The sequence below is a fragment of the Bidens hawaiensis genome, unplaced genomic scaffold, assembly GCF_021521415.1.
Source record: "Bidens hawaiensis isolate Kalapana, Puna unplaced genomic scaffold, B.hawaiensis_p1.1 tig00003781_1, whole genome shotgun sequence".
Taxonomy (NCBI): domain Eukaryota; kingdom Viridiplantae; phylum Streptophyta; class Magnoliopsida; order Asterales; family Asteraceae; genus Bidens; species Bidens hawaiensis.
This window is the reverse complement of record NW_027491218.1, coordinates 782,419-800,482: the sequence shown is the minus strand read 5'-3', so window position 1 is coordinate 800,482 and position 18,064 is coordinate 782,419. Positions and strand designations below refer to the sequence as shown.

General features: G+C 34.6%; 2 protein-coding genes across 2 annotated transcripts; both read left to right on the top strand.

Moving 5' to 3' along the window:
* The first annotated feature begins 3,891 nt into the window (after nt 1–3,891).
* Nucleotides 3,892–8,448, top strand: LOC143624401 (ubiquitin receptor RAD23c-like). Its single transcript, XM_077095071.1, has 8 exons — nt 3,892–3,970; nt 6,114–6,275; nt 6,334–6,648; nt 6,744–6,896; nt 7,000–7,122; nt 7,251–7,357; nt 7,920–7,998; nt 8,096–8,448. The coding sequence occupies exons 1-8, from the start codon at nt 3,905–3,907 to the stop codon at nt 8,210–8,212; spliced, it is 1,122 nt and encodes a 373-aa protein (XP_076951186.1). The 5' UTR covers nt 3,892–3,904; the 3' UTR covers nt 8,213–8,448.
* A 1,684-nt stretch (nt 8,449–10,132) lies between these two features.
* On the top strand, nt 10,133–15,842 carry LOC143624400 (ACD11 homolog protein-like). The gene is made up of 5 exons (XM_077095070.1): nt 10,133–10,175; nt 10,320–10,548; nt 14,237–14,409; nt 14,499–14,644; nt 15,496–15,842. The coding sequence occupies exons 1-5, from the start codon at nt 10,141–10,143 to the stop codon at nt 15,600–15,602; spliced, it is 690 nt and encodes a 229-aa protein (XP_076951185.1). The 5' UTR covers nt 10,133–10,140; the 3' UTR covers nt 15,603–15,842.
* Nucleotides 15,843–18,064: the final 2,222 nt, after the last annotated feature.

Below are 18,064 nucleotides of genomic sequence, written 5' to 3'. Positions count from 1 at the left end.
GCAAGCCTAAATGACCAACTAACCTTACCGAGGTATCAATTAACAAGAGTGGTTTTTTTTTAAATAATGTAAGTCATTGTTGTTTTTTTAAAGTGTGATAACCGGGGTTTTAATTTTGATATTTTTAAAATTTTCTACAATTAATATTAATAATCATCAATATTTATCATTTAATAAAAATCTATATTTACAGGTATAATTTAATGTTTTATCATATATTGAGTAAAGATTTTTTATTTAATATAAAATAGTGATGAGAGCGACGAAACATAAATTTCTACTTATACTTTCAAATTATCATTAGTTACTTATTCTTATAATTATTATAAGTAAATTAAATGAATAAGATAATGTTTTGTGTGATTGTAGAAAGAGAATCACATTTAAAAAAAATGTTATATTCAAAAAAATGTTTGAATCTTAAATGAACGCAATACATCAAAATATTTGTATTATTAACAATGAGAACAATTTTAAATGTCAAACAACTAGCAACCTAGTTACCTATTGATCACATCATTAATTCAAAGTGACATGTTAGAATAACTAGTGTATCAGATACTACATGTTCGTGGGTAGACCGATCGAATCCGGCATAAATGTGTAAATTTTATCAGGAAGCATAAACATAAACGGGGTTCACAAATTTACATGCGCACGACCCATTTTACACAAACTTATGTCTCTCATTTATTATTGCATATCAATACTTGACATTATAATTTTATAACAAAAAAAATTATAAATGACTATAACATGGTCATGTTTAAATGACAAAACCTTATGCGCAATTTTATATTATGTTTTAAGCTTCATTGCATATTAACACTTAGGTGTATAAATCTGGTTTTTCAAATACCCAGTTTCGGGTATGGAACCGGGCTCGGGTATGACCGGTTATTGGAAAATCTAGTATTGGTAATACTCGGGTTCGGGTTCGGGTGTTGTCTCTAAAAACCACACCCTATGCATCGGGTTCGGGTCGGGTATGGAATTGGGTATTTGAATACCTTATTTTCGAGTATTGTAAAAAATCATATTTTCGGGTTTTTTCTGGGTATTTACCGGGAATAGATTGGATTTTTTTAGGGGCTACACATTTTAGGAGCAATTTTTGGGTTTTTTTCAGGTAAATTTCGGATATTTGAAAAGCCCGATTTCAGGTATTGGAAAAACCCGGCTCCGGTTTTTGGGTATTACTAGTACAAATCGGGTTCAATTCGGGTACGGATTTTGGTATTAAAATGCATACCATAATCATACCCTACTGGTAGGTTTGGTACGGGTCCAGGTTTAAAAACCCTGGAATAAAAAATTCCTATTCCAGGTTTTTTTTTTGGTCCAGTTTCAGTTTCGGTTTTTTTTTCCCCACCTCTATTAATACTTAATACACAAGTAACACAACAGTTTAGCTAAATTTATTTACAGGTTCGAGTGTTCGACTATAAACATAAACCCACTTATACCAAACTTAAACCCATGAATTTTATGCGAGACTAAAAGTGTTATTTAATATGGACTTTTGTCTTAGGTTGTGTTTGTTTTTGCTTATAAGGTCTTCAATGAGCATATGTCTGCAGGCGCGCAGACATAAGCTCTTGAAGACTGTTTGTTTTTAACTTAAAAAAAGATCTGAAAACTGCAGTGTTTTAAAAACCGATATTTTATTTGTACCGGGTTGTGCTAAAAAATGGTACAACCGGTTGAACCGGGTTATACCGGGAGGTTCAACCGGTTGAATAGTTTAAATTATAATTTCCTATAAACGTAACTTCAATACAAAAATAACCCAAAACTAAATGATTCTATAACAAAAAGAATCTAAAAGTTAATCCATATTAAAAAAATAATGCAAAAATACTCAATTTTTAAAAAAATAGTCCTAAAGCTTACGCGTTTGAATGTTAATTTTTGGGTTAAAATTAATTTTGAAAAAATATGGGCCACAAATATCAAATATTTCTCGGGCTTAAAACCGGTTTGCCGGTAAAAACCGGTATTTTAGACAAAAACCGCCAGTACGATGATTTAGCAAACCGGTCAAAAATACCGGACTCAAAATATCAGTCTACTGTGCGAAATCCGGTTTAACCGATTCAACCGGCCGGTTTGAACCGGTTTTAAAACACTGGAAAACTGCTTTTATGGTCTTAAAAAATAAATTTTTTTCACCATCTTCACACTTCTTAACATCATACCAAGTACCAACACCCAATGTCCAACACCACCACCACCCACCGTCCGCCACCGCCATCACCACCATCCACCGTCCGCCGCCACAACCACCCACCGCCACCGTCCGCCGCCACCACCACCCACCGCCACTGTCCGCCTCTACCACCACCCACCGCCGCCGCCACCACCACCGTCCACCACCACCCACCATCTGCCGCCGCCACCACCACCACCCAACACCACTGTCAACCACTCACCACCACCACCGTTAACCACCCAGCACCACCACCTTCCATCACCACCACCACCCCCGTCGGCCACAACCACCGTTCACTACCACCACCACCCGCCACCACCATCCATCACCACCCGCCACAACCATCCACCACCCACCACCACCGTTCATCACCACCACCCATTGTCAGCCACCATCACGGTCCACCACCCACCACCACAACCGTCCATCACCACCACCCACCGTTCACCGCCTACCACAATTGTCTACCACCACCCACTTCCATAGTTCGTACACCACTATCAATTATTTTAGCAGTCTAAAAACGTTAAATGACTTTTATCTACTGTAATATATATCAATGTTAAGTAGGATTACAAGGCCAAGTACTCTCCGAGTACTCGCTACAAGGTATGTCACCGAGGCGAGTTGCTGTAAATCCGCCTAGTTACTAAGAATCAGTCAAATGTGGTCAACCTTAGCTATAATCACATATTATCGGTGAACTTGGACCGATTTTGACTCAAAAAAATAAAACATAGTTGTTATTTCAATAATATTAAAGAACAAATGTCATTTTTTTAATTAATGATTAGTAATTTTAGAATATTTTTATATTTAAAAATGTATTTCTTTTATTTATATTGATATTCACCTATTTTGTTATAAATATTAGTAAAGTTATGATATTTGACATATATATAATAACCAAATATTAATTTTCTTTATATTTACCATGTCCGAGTACTCTCCGATTACTCCTCAAGTACTCCGAGTACTCCCTCCAAGGGGGTCGGCCGCCTAGCGACTTTTGCAACATTGATATATATGATATCTAACTACTTTTCAGCTTATGCAGACAATATCCAGTTTATAAAACAAACAATATTATATTTTCAGATTGCAAACCTTCAGACCACATCTTTCGTTGCAAACATTAAATCAGATGAAATTAGATTATAGACATTTTTTTTTTTAAAACAAACAGCCCCTTAGATCCATCATCCAAGGTGTGCCTTTTACGCTAAAACTGAACTCACTCCAGAAAGCCCAACTTGCCCACATGGGCCTGCCCTAACCGCGCGTGTACCACCTCCACACAACCCGCCAGCAAGATAAACATGAACAAATTATAAAACACAAAAATCTAGGTCACTCCACCTCCACCACCACTCTCCATCCCACCCACGCGCCTCAAACACCCCCAAACCCCCATCTCGTACACCACACGTACACCTTGCATCGCGTGACAACCACTCCACCTTTGTACCATACACAGACGCAAACACAATACCCTACTCCGATTACTTTTCACCTATTCGTTCTCGAACCTTCACGTTTCCGATTACTTCTACGACTTCAACGGCGTCGTTTTGGTTATGTTATTATTATTATTATTATAAATTATAAATACTAATACTAATAATAATATTAAGTCAGATCGACGGTTATCAGTTTGTTACAATTCTGGTGACGTAACAAGTTATTAACGAGATGAAGGTGAACGTGAAGACGTTGAAGGGTACGCACTTCGAAATCGAAGTGAAGCTTGAGGATACGGTGCGTTTTGTGTTCAATTTTGATCTGAATTTGACGTTACGAAGCTTAATTGTGATTTCGTTAGGTTTGAGTTTGATTAGTTGAAGTTTGATTGTACTGAATTTGATTCTGTTTGTGATTAGTTAGGATTTAGGGTTTTGTGATGAATTTGATCTGAATTTGACGTTACGAAGCTTAATTTAGGGTTTTGTGCTGAATTTGATCTGAATTTGACGTTACGAAGCTTAATTTTGCGTTTTAGTATCGTTAGGGTTTGAAATCGAAGTGAAAGTTGGAGATACGGTGTGTTTTTGTGTTGGATTGGTTGAATTTTGATTGTATTGAATCTGATTTTGTGTGTGATTGGCTAGGGTTTTGTTAGAAGTTAGGGTTTTGTGCTTAGTTGGATCTGAATTAGACGTTATGAAGCTTGATTTTGAAATATTAGCGTCGTTAGGGTTTGAAATTGAAGTGAAACATGAAGATACGGTGTGTTTTGTGTTCGATAAGATGAATTTTGGTTGTATTGAATCTGATTGTGTGTGTGATTAGATTGAATTTAGGGTTTTGTGCTGAATTTGAGGTTACAAAGCTTAATTTAGTGTTTTTGCTAGTATTAGAGTTGTCAGGGTTTGAAATCGAAGTGACACTCGAAGATGTAGTGCGTTTAATGTTCAATTATTTGAATTTGAGTTTTGATTGTGTTGAATCTGATTTTGAGTTAAAATTTAGGGTTTTGTGTTTGACGTTACGAAGGTGAATTATGCTTTCGGTTGGGTTTGAGATTGAAGTTCGAGATTTTATGGTGGTGTTATTGCTGTTATTAGTCTCAGTGGCTGTTTGTTTGTTGAATTGGAACGTGAAAGCTGTGATTACTTGCGCAATTGTATGTTAGTTAGTTGTTTGGAATTGAATGAACACAATTTGGGGAATTAGGTTAAATAGTACGATTAAATCGTTATTTATGTTTTTGTGTCATGAATCTGATTCTGTGTGTGATTGGTTAGAATTTAGGTTTTGGTTGTGTTTGATTCGAATTTATCTCTTAGAAGCTTAATTTGTGTTTTCGCTTTGAGATCGTGGTATTGGCGATGTTAGGGTTTGAGTTTGAAATTCGAGATCATACTGTGTTGTTAATTGATATTGATGTGATTACTTGTGCAATTGTATATTAGTTAGTTAGTTGTTAGGATTCAAAAGAATGCGATCTGTGGCATTAGGTTAACTCAAGCTCTAAATCTTCACAAAAAATAGCGCAATTAAATCGTTATTTCAGTTTCTGTGTTTACTGAATCTGTTTCTGTATGTGATTGGTTAGAATTTACGGTTATGTGGTTTGCTTGATTTGAATTTAGCCTTAGGAAGTTTATTTTTGCATTTTTCGTTGCTGTATTAGCGTTAGTAGGGTTTAAGTGTGTAATTCGAGATCATATCGTGGTGTTATTAGTCTCAATTGGAAGGTGAAAGCTGTGATTGCTTGCACAATTGTATGTTAGTTAGTTTCTGTATGTATTTAATCTGATTGTGTATGTGATTGGTTTTAGGGTTTTGTGCTGTGTTGATCTGAATTCATTCCTACGAAGTTTGATTTTGTGTTTTTTCGCTTTGAGATCATAGTATTAGTGTCATTAGGGTTTGAGTTTGAATTTTAAGATCGTACATTCGTACTGTGTTGTTATTGCTGTTTTTAGTGCAATTGTTGTTTGTTCGTCGAGTTTGGAAGTGAAACTGTTGATTGCTTGCACAATTGTATGTTAGTTGTTTGGACTTGAATGAACATGATATGTGGAGTTAATTAAACTGAAACTCATTCTTTAGAGAAAATAGCACTATAGATTAGGAAAATCATTATTACTGTGAATTCATGTTTAATGTGATTGAATTTTTATGCTTGATATGAATTCATATTTGATGTGATTTAATGTGATTAAATATTCATATTTGATGTGAGTTACTCATTTAAGCTTGATGTTTGATAAGAATTTATGTTTGATGTGATTTAATGTGATTGAATCTTCATATTTAATGTCATTGAATCTTTATATTTGATGTGATTTAAGCTTTGTGTTTGATACAAATTCATGTATAAATGTGATTTGATGTGATTGAATCTTCATGTTTGATGTGAATTCATGTTTTGTGGTGATTAAATGTGTTCATGCAGGTTGCAGATGTGAAGAAAACTATAGAAACATTGCAGGGATCTGCTGTGTATCCAGCTGCACAACAGATGCTCATTCATCAGGGCAAAGTACTCAAAGATGAAACCACCATGGAAGAAAACAAAGTTTCTGAAAACAGCTTTATAGTCATCATGTTATCAAAGGTAAAACTTGTATTATAACTGCGTCATTAATGTTTAATCATATATTAATCATTCACAGAGCAAGACCTCCCCTGCTGGTTCTTCTTCAGCTGCAACTGTCCCAAAGGTGACTGAGACAAGGGCGGCTGATCCCGTTCCAGTGGCGGCACCACCACCTCCACCGCCAGCTGCAACTGTGACACCCCCTGCAAATGCATCATCTGAGAATGCGTATGGTGATGTGGCATCAAATCTTGTTTCGGGCAACAATTTAGAGGGTGCGATTCAGCAGATTCTCGATATGGGTGGAGGTACATGGGATCGTGATACGGTTGTCCGTGCTCTTCGTGCGGCTTTCAACAATCCCGAACGTGCTGTCGAATATCTATATTCGGTAAATCTTATATCTTTAACAATATTATATAACATTCTAAATTTGAAATTTTGAATATGGAAATATAACATGTGATTTTAATATGCTTATTTTAGGGCATACCAGAGTCGGCTGATCTGCCGCCAGCAGCTGGACCGCCGGCTGTGCCGCCAGTTCAACCCGCACAACCAGCAGCGGCAGCGGCGCCGGCACCGGCTGCAGCACCGCCAGCTGGACCGAATGCAAATCCTTTGAATCTTTTTCCTCAGGTATGTCATATGTGAGTTGGTTGTTCATTAATTGTAGAGTTCATATCTTTTAAGTTTTTGGTATATATTAAATGATCAAATCAAATTGTTAATTTTGGGGTAGGGTCTTCCTGATGTGGGTGGGAATGCACCTGCGGGTGCTGCTGGTAATCTGGATTTCTTGCGTAATAGCCAACAGTTTCAAGCTTTTAGGGCAATGGTACAAGCTAATCCACAAATCTTGCAGGTATTGTATGACTCACTCTCTCTCTGCATATATATGCACACGCGCGCGCACACACACATATGTGTGTGTGTGTGTGTGTGTGTATGCGTGTTTATACTTTATACACTGATAATTGATTATGTGAACAGCCGATGCTCCAAGAATTAGGTAAGCAGAACCCGCAGCTTGTGAGACTCATCCAAGAGCATCAGGCCGATTTCCTTCGTTTAATTAACGAACCCGTTGAAGGAGGAGAGTATGTTCTTTACCTATCGCTGTGTTCTGGTTGATTACTTATTAACGGGTCGATTCGGGATATGTTTTATGTCTAACGTAGGGGTGTGCATGTATTGGTTTGGAGGCTCAAAACAGAACCAAAAACCAAAAATTCGGCTTTTGAGTTTTTATAAAAAATAATTGCCCGAAATAATAAATTTAGGCCTGAATCTTTTTGTGAGTTAGTAATTAATTGTTTATGATGGGCTAAAATATTTGGGTTACGCTAGTTATCAAATTTGAATCCTTTTGTGAATTAGTAATTAATTGTTTATGATGGGCTAAAATATATGGGTTATGCCAGTTATTAAATTTCTATAAACTACTTAAATTTCAAAACAGAAAATGAAAATCCATAAATTTGGTTCGGTGATAATCACATGCAAAACCGAAACCGAATGAAAGTTATTCCGGTAAACATAAAACCAAACCGTCGGTTTTTGTTTGGTTTTGTTATTTTGGTTTGGTTCGGTATCATGCACAAAGGTGCCTTATTTGACCCGTACATAAATAAAATGTTACCCGACCTGTGACATTATCAGGAATCCACTTGGACAGCTGGCGGCAGGGATGCCACAGGCAGTGACAGTCACGCCAGAGGAACGTGAAGCAATTGAACGCGTAAGTTTTATTATTAACCTCCGCATACATTTTTATGGTAGAATATACAATCACATGTCTAATTATTATAATTTCTTTTTGTTTATAAAACCTTCAGCTTGAAGCAATGGGATTTGACAGAGCTTTAGTACTGGAGGTGTTTTTCGCGTGCAACAAAAACGAAGAACTGGCTGCAAATTATCTACTCGATCACAGTCACGAGTTCGATGAATGAAGGTGAAGGCGGTGAAATTGCATTTTAAACTCTTGGTTATTCACTTTGTTTTGTGCTTTTTAGTGTATGCACTTGCTCTGTTATCTTTTCTATTTCCGGGTGCGTATACTTTAGGATATATTGGAGATTAAAGTTGAAATGCAACATAAGTTTCCGCCTTGTTACTTTTCAGTTGTTTTTTTGTTGGATTTTACTTTGCAGTCAAATAACTAGTGTTAGATGACTTTGCATTTTAATCTTCGTTTATTTGTTAGTTGAGGTCAGGGGTTGTTAATTATTTTTAACTACGCATATACATGGCACGCACGCTTTCTTCACATGGAATTTTATAAATGAGTGGATACCATTTAAACGTTTAAACATTTTTATAACGAAAAGTACGTAATGTGGATTTATTATGTCGCCATGAAGGTAGGCACGAAGGCATCTTCATGTAGGCCATCATGAAGGAAAGCGTTGTTTGTGTTTTAAGTTGTATATGCCGGTTGTAGTCACTACGTCCTCTTTGGATAAAACGCTTGACTACTAATTGAGTTTTAGTCCGTTAGTTATATTTGTGTCCGACCTTTTAAGGAAAATCATTCTTTGTGAAGGCCTAAATTTCTTTATCAAGTCTTTAATATATAATTTATATGGAGTAAATAAGCTTATGAGTCCGATGATAAATTTTCAAGTTCTGCTAGCCTTTAAGGTTTAGATTTCTTCATTTTTTGCAACTACCCATTTATTATTTTGGATTCTTAGGTGGCATGAAGATAGGCATTGCTAAATGTCATAGTCATGTTTGTTGACGATATGTTGAGACTAGTTGTTTAAATTTGGTATATATTTGACCATCACAAGGCTAGAAAGCTCTAGCGTTGTCAAGTTTTCGTCTTGAATTGCGAAAAGGGTTTTGTCTTGTTTAAGAAAAGTATTTGCATCTTTTTCACTATATTAAAACTTGTACAATCTTATTTCCGCATCGTCTCATATGGCATAGCTGGTTGAACAACCCTATAAAATTTACCTAAAGAAGTTATATAGATGTAGAAAGATTTGCTCGGTTCTTGATTTAGACATACAACACTTTACTTGGTTCAACTCGGTTTTTGGACGTAACTCAAGAAAAAGATTATGATTGTGTAGTGAGCGAAATAGTAATAACTGTGTTTTTATGTTTGCTAGTGTACTTTAGCAAACATAATAGTTGACTCATATGTATTTGGATGATTTCTTAAGTGAATGAATGCAAATATTATATCAGGATTAGAATATTATCGGTATTTGGATGAAAGCGATTGTGATAATGAAGAATCACATTTTCATTTGCTTTATAACAAAAAATGTTTAGATATAATTGCAATGACTATAGTTTGTTAACCGTAAATCCATTATTCAAGTAACAACTTTATAATTTCAAATAAAAACGTGATAGGATTTTGCGTACTAAAATTGTATTTTGCGTACTAAAAACGTGATAAAAACATGATTGTCTCGTTCCATGAATTTGTAGCTAAATTCTTGACTTGACCCTTTTTGACGTGTACCTTAACCAAGATCCGTAAGGACCGTAACACATCCCATATATCAAAAAAGTTATAAGGGTATGCTACTTCGGGTTGCGGGATCCACCAGTCAAATTGGCGGAATTGAGGCAAGTGTGATCCGCCATTTGAAACAGGAGACATAATCAGAAACCATTTTATAATCCGCCACGGATCACCTTATTCTCTCTCCTAGAAACCATCAAATTATCCCGTTTTGAAAAACAATCAACTTGATTTGGACGATTAAGTGATGTTAAGGGACTATTCTATCATATCCTATAAATATATGTGCAAAAAACATTCATCTCAACAAAGTACAAAATCTATAAATTAAACACGTAAACTTAGCTTCCATGTTATTATTATTCAACCAAGGCGCGAAACATAAAAACAAATTCAATGGCTCTCGTTTCATTCTTCACCAATCCAAATAAGTAATATTAATAATAACAATATTTCCTCAATCTTCACTTTCAATCATTTCAAATTCCTCTGATTCATCTCTAATAATAATAATAATAATAGATGATCGGAGCGTGTAATAATTTGATCGTGTTTCGTTGTTTCGGTTTTTGAAGTGATAGGATCCGGAAGATGAAAAGTGATGAAGGCGGTGATCGGAAGGATTCTAGAAAGGCGCTTTCGTCGATCGCGCAGGCGTTTGAGGAGCTGGCGGATTTAGTTAAGAAAGAAGGTGGTGGTGATTTGAGGTTGAAGCCATTTCTCGACGCGTGTTCGTTGCTCCCGGTCTTGTTTGGCTGCCTTGGGATTGCTTTTAAGTTTGCTGAAATGGAATACACAGCCAAGGTAATTTTATCTTATTATTATTGATTGATTGGTGAAGATTTGCTAATTTTGAAGGTAATTGGTTTGAAAATGTAACTTTAAACGAACAAATATTTGTGTTCACGTTCATTTATTATTATTATTATTATTATTATTGATTGATTGGTGAAATTTTGCTAATTATGATGATTATTTGCATTTGTTCATTCATCTAACTTTAAACGAACATAAACAGTTAATCGAACAAATATTTGTGTTCATGTTCATTTATTGTTATTATTATTATTATTATTATGTATTTCTAATTTCATGATGTTTTTGAGTAATTGATTGATTGATTGGTGAAAAGTTGCTAATTATGATATTAATTGGTTTGATTTAGTCCTGATGTGTAGAATTTCTTATATAATTTAACTTTAAACGAACACGAACAGACGAACATAAATGATCATAATTAACCAAAAATAGAAATTAAAGCCGATTTGGAGGCGTGTTCTTTGGTGCCTGTGCGTGTTGGTTGCTTTGGGTTTGCTTTTCAAAAGCTGAAATGGAATATGTTTGATCTTATTTGATCATGTTTCTGTGTATATGTTTGATTGTTAATTATGATGCTAATTGGTTTTATATAATCATGATCGGTAAAATTACTCAAATAATCCACTTTTGAGTTACTGTAATTGGTTCGGGTCGGTTTTTGGCCAAAACCAAAACGAAGACCGTTTTGCCATTTGAGCTTGAAATTTAGGCCGAAAAACAAAGCTTTGGCTCAAAATTAATGAATTTGAACCTAAATCATTTTATTAATTAACAAGTAATTGATTATTAATAATTACCTCATTGTTAATTAATATAACTAATTGTCTAATTGATTATTTGGGCGAAAGTATTTGAGTTACATGTTTATGAAATCCTAATAAATTACTTATAATAAAAAATGAAATTCTATAAATTCAGTTTGGTTCAATTTTCGGTTTTTATTACATGTGAAACCAAAAGCTTTTCAAAAAAACATAAAACCAAACAGCCGGTTTTTGTTTCGGCTCAACTTTTCGGTTTCAGATCCCTAACAGGTGCATATAGGATTAATTATATACGTCTTATAGCTCTTGACTCAGATAAGGCATCTAATACGGCAATATTTCTTGATATTAACTTTAAGAACAGTCAATTCTGAAAGATGCTAAAAAGAAATCGACATCGGGACCATTAAAAAATATGTTATGGGTCCTTAAGCATATACTGCCACTTTCATAGTTTAAACAAAGATGCCATAATCATATTTCTCTAATATAAATCATCAAGTTGTTGAGTGAGATGCTGCTTTTGCATAAATAGGATAATATTAACTGAATGAAAGCTAGTTTCAGACCTGTAAAAGGTACATCTTAAAGTTAAGATTCTTAATAAGATAAGGCATGCATCTGATACATCAATGATTATTGATATTAACTTTATGTTAAAAATTGTGAGAACCGCATAAACACTTGTATGTAATGCATGATAGATATAATGGGAGAGAGATGAGAGGTGGTTAGACCTGTAAACGAACCGAATGTTCGGTGAACTGTTCATGAACCATTCGGCGGGAAGTTCGTTTATTTAATAAAAGAACGAACATGAGCAAAAAATTTGTGTTCGTTTAATTAAACGAACGAACATGAAAACATGTTTCGTTCGTTCAATTATGTTCGTGAACGTTCGTTTATGTTCGCTTATTTATGTTCATTTGTGTCCATTTACATATTAATAGAAAATAATTAAATATTAACTTGAGGAGTCATCTACTTAATGGTTTTATATTTGTTCATTTGTGTTCATTGAAGTTTGTTCATCTATGTTCGTTTATGTTTGTTTGTGTGCATTTACATTTGTTTATATATGTTCTTTTTTTATCTTTGTTCAGTTTTATTCATGAACTGTTCGTTTAGAATTTAAACAAACGAACATAAACGAGCACGAACATGTTCATTTAATAAATAAACCAACACGCACACAAAGAATGTGTTTGATTAAGTGTTCGTGTTCGTTTAAAGTTAAATGCACGAACACGAACATGCCCTTGCTTGTGTTCGTTCGGTTCGTTTACAAGCCTAGAAGTGGTTATGCGGTTACATAAATGTTAAGTATTACAGTTAGAGCAATATGCACAAATGATTATGCGTTTCTTACAGTTTTCTACTTAAAGTTGGCTTTGTATTGAATGGTTCTCTATCTATGTGCTTCGTGTATCGTTCCTTCAGTTTTTTTGGTTAACAAAGTCCTTATAAGACCTGTATATGAGTCATCAAGATAATTAAGTATTTGAGTTATGCTGCTTTATAAATATAGGATAATATTAAACTCTAAGCTAGGTTTCAGACCAGTAAAAAGGTACTTATACTATATACATCTTAAAGTTAAAGATTCTTGAATAGGATCAAGCATCTAATGCATTAATAATTCATCTTAAACAGTTTGACAAAGAATAATTTCCTGGTCTCAGATATAAGAACAGTCAGTCGTGAAAGATGCTAAAAATAATCGATATCAGGACCAGAGTGGAAAATATGCTATGAGCTCCTTAAGCATATAAGGAAAGATGCCATTAGTATATTTCTATGATAACTTCTTAAATTCATCACTTTTTGTCTTCTGTTTATGTGGGGCGCGTTTAATACAAAACCAAGTTATTAAAACTGGCTTCATATATTTGTACTTAAAGTTGGTTTCATATAACTTTCGTTAAGTTTTTATGGGCAAATAAAGTCCTTATAAAAGACATATATATGAGTCATTAAGATCATTAAGTATATGAGTGATGTTGCTTTATATAAATAGGATAATATTAAACTCAAAGCTAGGTTGCAGACGAATAATTTCTTGAGTGGGATTAAGCATCTAATACATTAAGAATCCATCTTTAAATAGTTTGATACAGAATAATTTCTTAATATCAAATTTAAGAACAGTCCACTCTGAAAGATGCTAAAAGAAATCATAACCGGGACCGTTGGAATGGTCCTTAAGCATATAATGCCACTTTCACACTTTAAAGAAAGATCCCTTGGAACATATTTCTATAATAACTTCTCAAATTCATTACTTTGGGCAGATTGGATTTTAATAATCCAAAATATGACCCATTGACCGTTAAAAGTAGCATGTACACGCGTTTATGTGATTAACGAACCGAAGGTTCAGTGAACCATCCGACAGGAAGTTTGTTTATGTTCATTTGTTTCTTAAACGAACGAACATAAACATGCGTCTTGTTCGATCATGTATGTTCATGAACGTTAGATTATGTATTTATGTTCATTCTTTAAATTTTTTTAGGGTCGTTCATTAATGTTTGTTTAAGTTCGTTCGTTTATATATGCATTTTAAATTATTAAGCCCATTACTATTTTAGTCTACTTTTATGAACTTAAAATATCACCTATTACAATTTAGTCTTGTTTTATTGTTTATTTACTCCCAACAGAGTGATACTCACGTTTATTATTAATCGGTGTCCAGCCAGTTATGTTCGTTCATTTACATTCATGAACCGTTTGTCTATACTATTAATGTTTGTTTATACTATTAAAGATCGAAAATAAACAAACACAAACACGTTCATCTTCTTAACAAACACAAACAAGCAAACCTTGTTCATTTAACTGTTCATGTTCGATCGTTTATTCGGTTAAAGTTAAACTAATCTAACATGATGATTGATGGTTTTCAGGTTGGTGATCTTCAAGAAGCATCAAAGAAGTTCAACACTTTAAGCAGTGTAGTTGACTTTGACTTAAAAAACAAGACAGTCAAATTACAAGGGAGCCATACTCGCAACCTCCGCCGAGTTAGGCAAGGTCTAGATCTCATTCGAGAACTGTTTCAGAATTTTTTATCAGCCGAGTACGTTTCTTTCCCATTTTTCATGATTATGCGGCGTATAAATTCCGTTTAAATGCTATATATTAATATTCTTTTTGTGTATCTTTCAGGAAATGGTCACTTAAAAAAGCAGCTACAACAGCATATCAACAAACTTGTGCTCCATATCATACATGGGCAGTTAGAACCGCGGTTTCTGCTGGAATGTGTACCCTTCCATCTAGGGATCAACTTCTACTGAACCTTAATGAAACCGGTAATTCTTGTTTACTAATAAGTTAATGCTTAATAAGTGTTATACGATTAGTGGGTAGTGGTTGTCATGTATTTGATTTAGGCATGTAAACGAACCGAATAAACTGGACGTGTTCGTGTTCATTTGTTTAACCTTTACTGATCAAACATTCGGACATGAACAGTTAAATGAACAAGGGTTTTCTTGTTCGTGTTTGTTTATGTTAGTTGTTAAATGTTAATGGTATAAATGAACGGTTCACGAACGTAAACGAACATATATGAACGGACATGAACTGGGCATGTTCATGTTCATTCATTTAACTTTTACCTATTGACACACACGAGCACGACCAGTTAAACGAAAGATAAAGAACGTGTTTCTTTATTTTTCTTCATTAATAGTTTGCGAATGGTTCACGAACGCAAATGAACATAAACGTTGCACATTGACAAATGAACATAATTGTGTGAAAATCAATTGAAGTAAATGTGAGCATCAATCCTTCGGGTGTAAAAATTAATAAAATTAGACTAAATTACAGTTGTCAATATTTTAATTTTATAAAATAACAAAATTTGCAACGGGCCTGCAATTCTTTAATGAATATATAAACGAACGAATTTAAACAATGGAAGTTAACGGACATAAATGAGCTAAAACGAACAAACATAAACAGATTTAAAAGAACTTACGTAAACTTAAATGAATGAACAGACAAGTGTTAATGTTCGTTTGTTTAACTAAATAAACAAAAATTTTTGTTCATGTTCGTTCTTTATTAAATAAACGAACTTCCTGTTGAACGATGACGTATAGTTCATTTACAGGCCTAATGTCATTGGCTTGATGTATATTATATTTTGTAACAGATAAAACAGCAGATAAAGAAATGAGGAGGTACATAAAAGCTTCAGGTGATGTTATAAAAATCATTGATAATCTTTACATTTCTAGAGGGATTACATTGGATTGGTGATTTTTGTATGATCGGATCGGGTCAGGCCGGGTTAGATTATGCACACAATCTAGAGTTGATTTCATGTAAACTTATAATAATCTCTAACTTGGGTTTGTGACAAGCCCCTTTGTTTTCTAACTTAATGTTTTTGATGTGATATGTTGTGTAAAGATATTCTTCATCATTATTTGTATAGCTAAAGTTCCTACTTGTGGATTTTTTTCGGGTTATATAGTTTGCGAGATATTTAAAACGAGTATATTCGTATATGTTGTGAAAACAGTACACGAAAAATCGAAAATAGACCGAAGATTTTGTTTTATAGGTTTGGTACCATTATAATGTTTATATGGAATGGCGTAACGTTTCACGAAAGAGACTGTAGTTTTGTGGTTAAAACGGTTGACCATTAATTACGTGGCAACTTGCTACTTAAGTCTAGTAACTTTTGTGTATCTTTTCCATGCAATTTTTCACCATCCAGTGCGACCCCAACTATGGGCGTTACCTCTTGGACCCCACAAAGGAGCCAAACCATCGAGCCTGGGCTTTGCCCAAACCTACCAAAGGGTGGTGCCATGTGGACCCCCTTAGCTACCGTAGAGGTTCCTTAGTATCGAAATTATAACAACATTGAACGAAAGTGTAGTCTACACCTCTTAACTCATATCAAACCGATGCATGCGCATCCGACTTGTTAAGTGAACCGCTCGAACACGACAACTCGCATTAAGGAGGATTGGAGTATGGACTATGGAGCAAGTTAGTCAATCAACTAGAATTCAAACGACTCCCAGACGGCTAGCCGCTTTAAGGATTTAGGATTTTAATTCATCAGACATCACTCTAAATATCGAATTGCCACCTTACCAGAATTTCCCAACTGCTAAAGGGGTATTTGGGATTGCTTATTTTCACCAACTTATAATTTATTAACTTTTTTAAAAGTAATAAGGTGTTTGGAATTGCTTATATTATGAGAGAAAAAGTTTCATAATTTACAATATTGTAACTTATTAACTTAATGAAAGGTTATAAAGAGGTAAAATAAGTCATCCCAAACACCCCCTAACTATCATAAGGTTAGATGATTAACTTTTACTTTGTCATTATTATATAACTTTTACTTTGTTTTATGTCCTTTTATGTACTGATTATTTGGCTGATCATTGATTTGTTTTTTTATATTTTTTGAACTATAAACTTTTATAAACAACCAACACCAACCAAGAACACAACACCCACAAGCTGCCTCCACAACCTGGAGAGCAGCTTCAAAAGAAAGAAATTTTACATGATAATGAAGCTACACCAATCTGACCATTCTAACGAGCTATGCTTTGACCTATACTTAAACCAAAGGCTTTAATGTCTCCGGTTATCTCTTCCACTTTAACCTTCTTACCTTCAAACACTTTTTCATTTCTCGCTTTTCAAATTCTCCAACAAGCAATAATAACTATGCCATGAACCGCCTCTTTTTCTACAAGTCTAAGCTTGAAAGTCTTGTAGAGCTCAAGCAAGTCTCAAACCGAAAATCCAAAAATAGGTGGAACTTCGCACCAACACCTTATATGCTCCTACACCACCACCGCAACCCCACAAATCCGTCATGATATGGTCGGCCGACCCCCACAAACGATCCATAACTCTGATGTTCCTTCGTTTCAATGCTCCCCGAGTAGGAATTCTATCCATCTCCGCCCTCCAAACATGTATATTACACTTAGCCAGAACCCACTTACTCCACTTCATGACATAATTATTTCCTACTATTTCATTTTTAACAATTAACCTTTTTTACTGAGCTAACAGAGAACACACCTTCTTTATCTCCAAGCCATTCCCACTGGTATGACTGTGCTTTTCTTTTCCAGTGCCAACCCCAACAAATTATGCTATCCAGCCTTCAAAACCTATCTTTAACTCTACATTTCTTTTTATCTTTTTTCAATTTAAATAAATTTGGGTAAGCTTCCTTTAAAATTGCATTACCCACCCAATTGTCATACCAAAAACTCAGCTTCAGCCCGTCGCCTAGTTTCCCTTTTATTCAATCAACCAATCTGCCCCTCATCTTATTTATTGTTTTGGCAATATTGACCCAAACTCGAGTTGTCTTTCCATAGCCTCCTGTTTTATATCTCCACCCTCACTTTGTTAATAAAGCGTTATTAATATTTTTAAGCCTTGAAATACCTAAATCACCTTTTTTTTGGGATCGCCACCCTCTCCCAAACCACCCATTGAATCTTTTGAGTATTCCCCACAAAAATCTCTTCATAATACTTTTAAGATTCTCAACAACTTTACTTGGCACCTTGAACATAGACAAATTAATACACCGGTAAACTTTTTTCAAAAATATCCATAATTTCATTCCAGTTGTGAATTTTATTCATATTTGCTCCCACCAAAATGCCTAAATGAATAAACGACATCCTCTCAGACTTACACCTGAGCACCCCAGCCATCTCGCC

Coding starts and splice junctions, on each gene's coding strand:
- LOC143624401 (XM_077095071.1), top strand. CDS start 3,905: ATGAAGGTGAACGTGAAGACGTTGAAGGGTACGCACTTCGAAATCGAA. Junction 6,897..6,999: donor CTTTGAATCTTTTTCCTCAG/GTATGTCATATG, acceptor ATTTTGGGGTAG/GGTCTTCCTGATGTGGGTGG. Junction 7,999..8,095: donor AACGTGAAGCAATTGAACGC/GTAAGTTTTATT, acceptor TAAAACCTTCAG/CTTGAAGCAATGGGATTTGA.
- LOC143624400 (XM_077095070.1), top strand. CDS start 10,141: ATGGCTCTCGTTTCATTCTTCACCAATCCAAATAA. Junction 10,549..14,236: donor AAATGGAATACACAGCCAAG/GTAATTTTATCT, acceptor GATGGTTTTCAG/GTTGGTGATCTTCAAGAAGC. Junction 14,645..15,495: donor ACTGAACCTTAATGAAACCG/GTAATTCTTGTT, acceptor ATTTTGTAACAG/ATAAAACAGCAGATAAAGAA.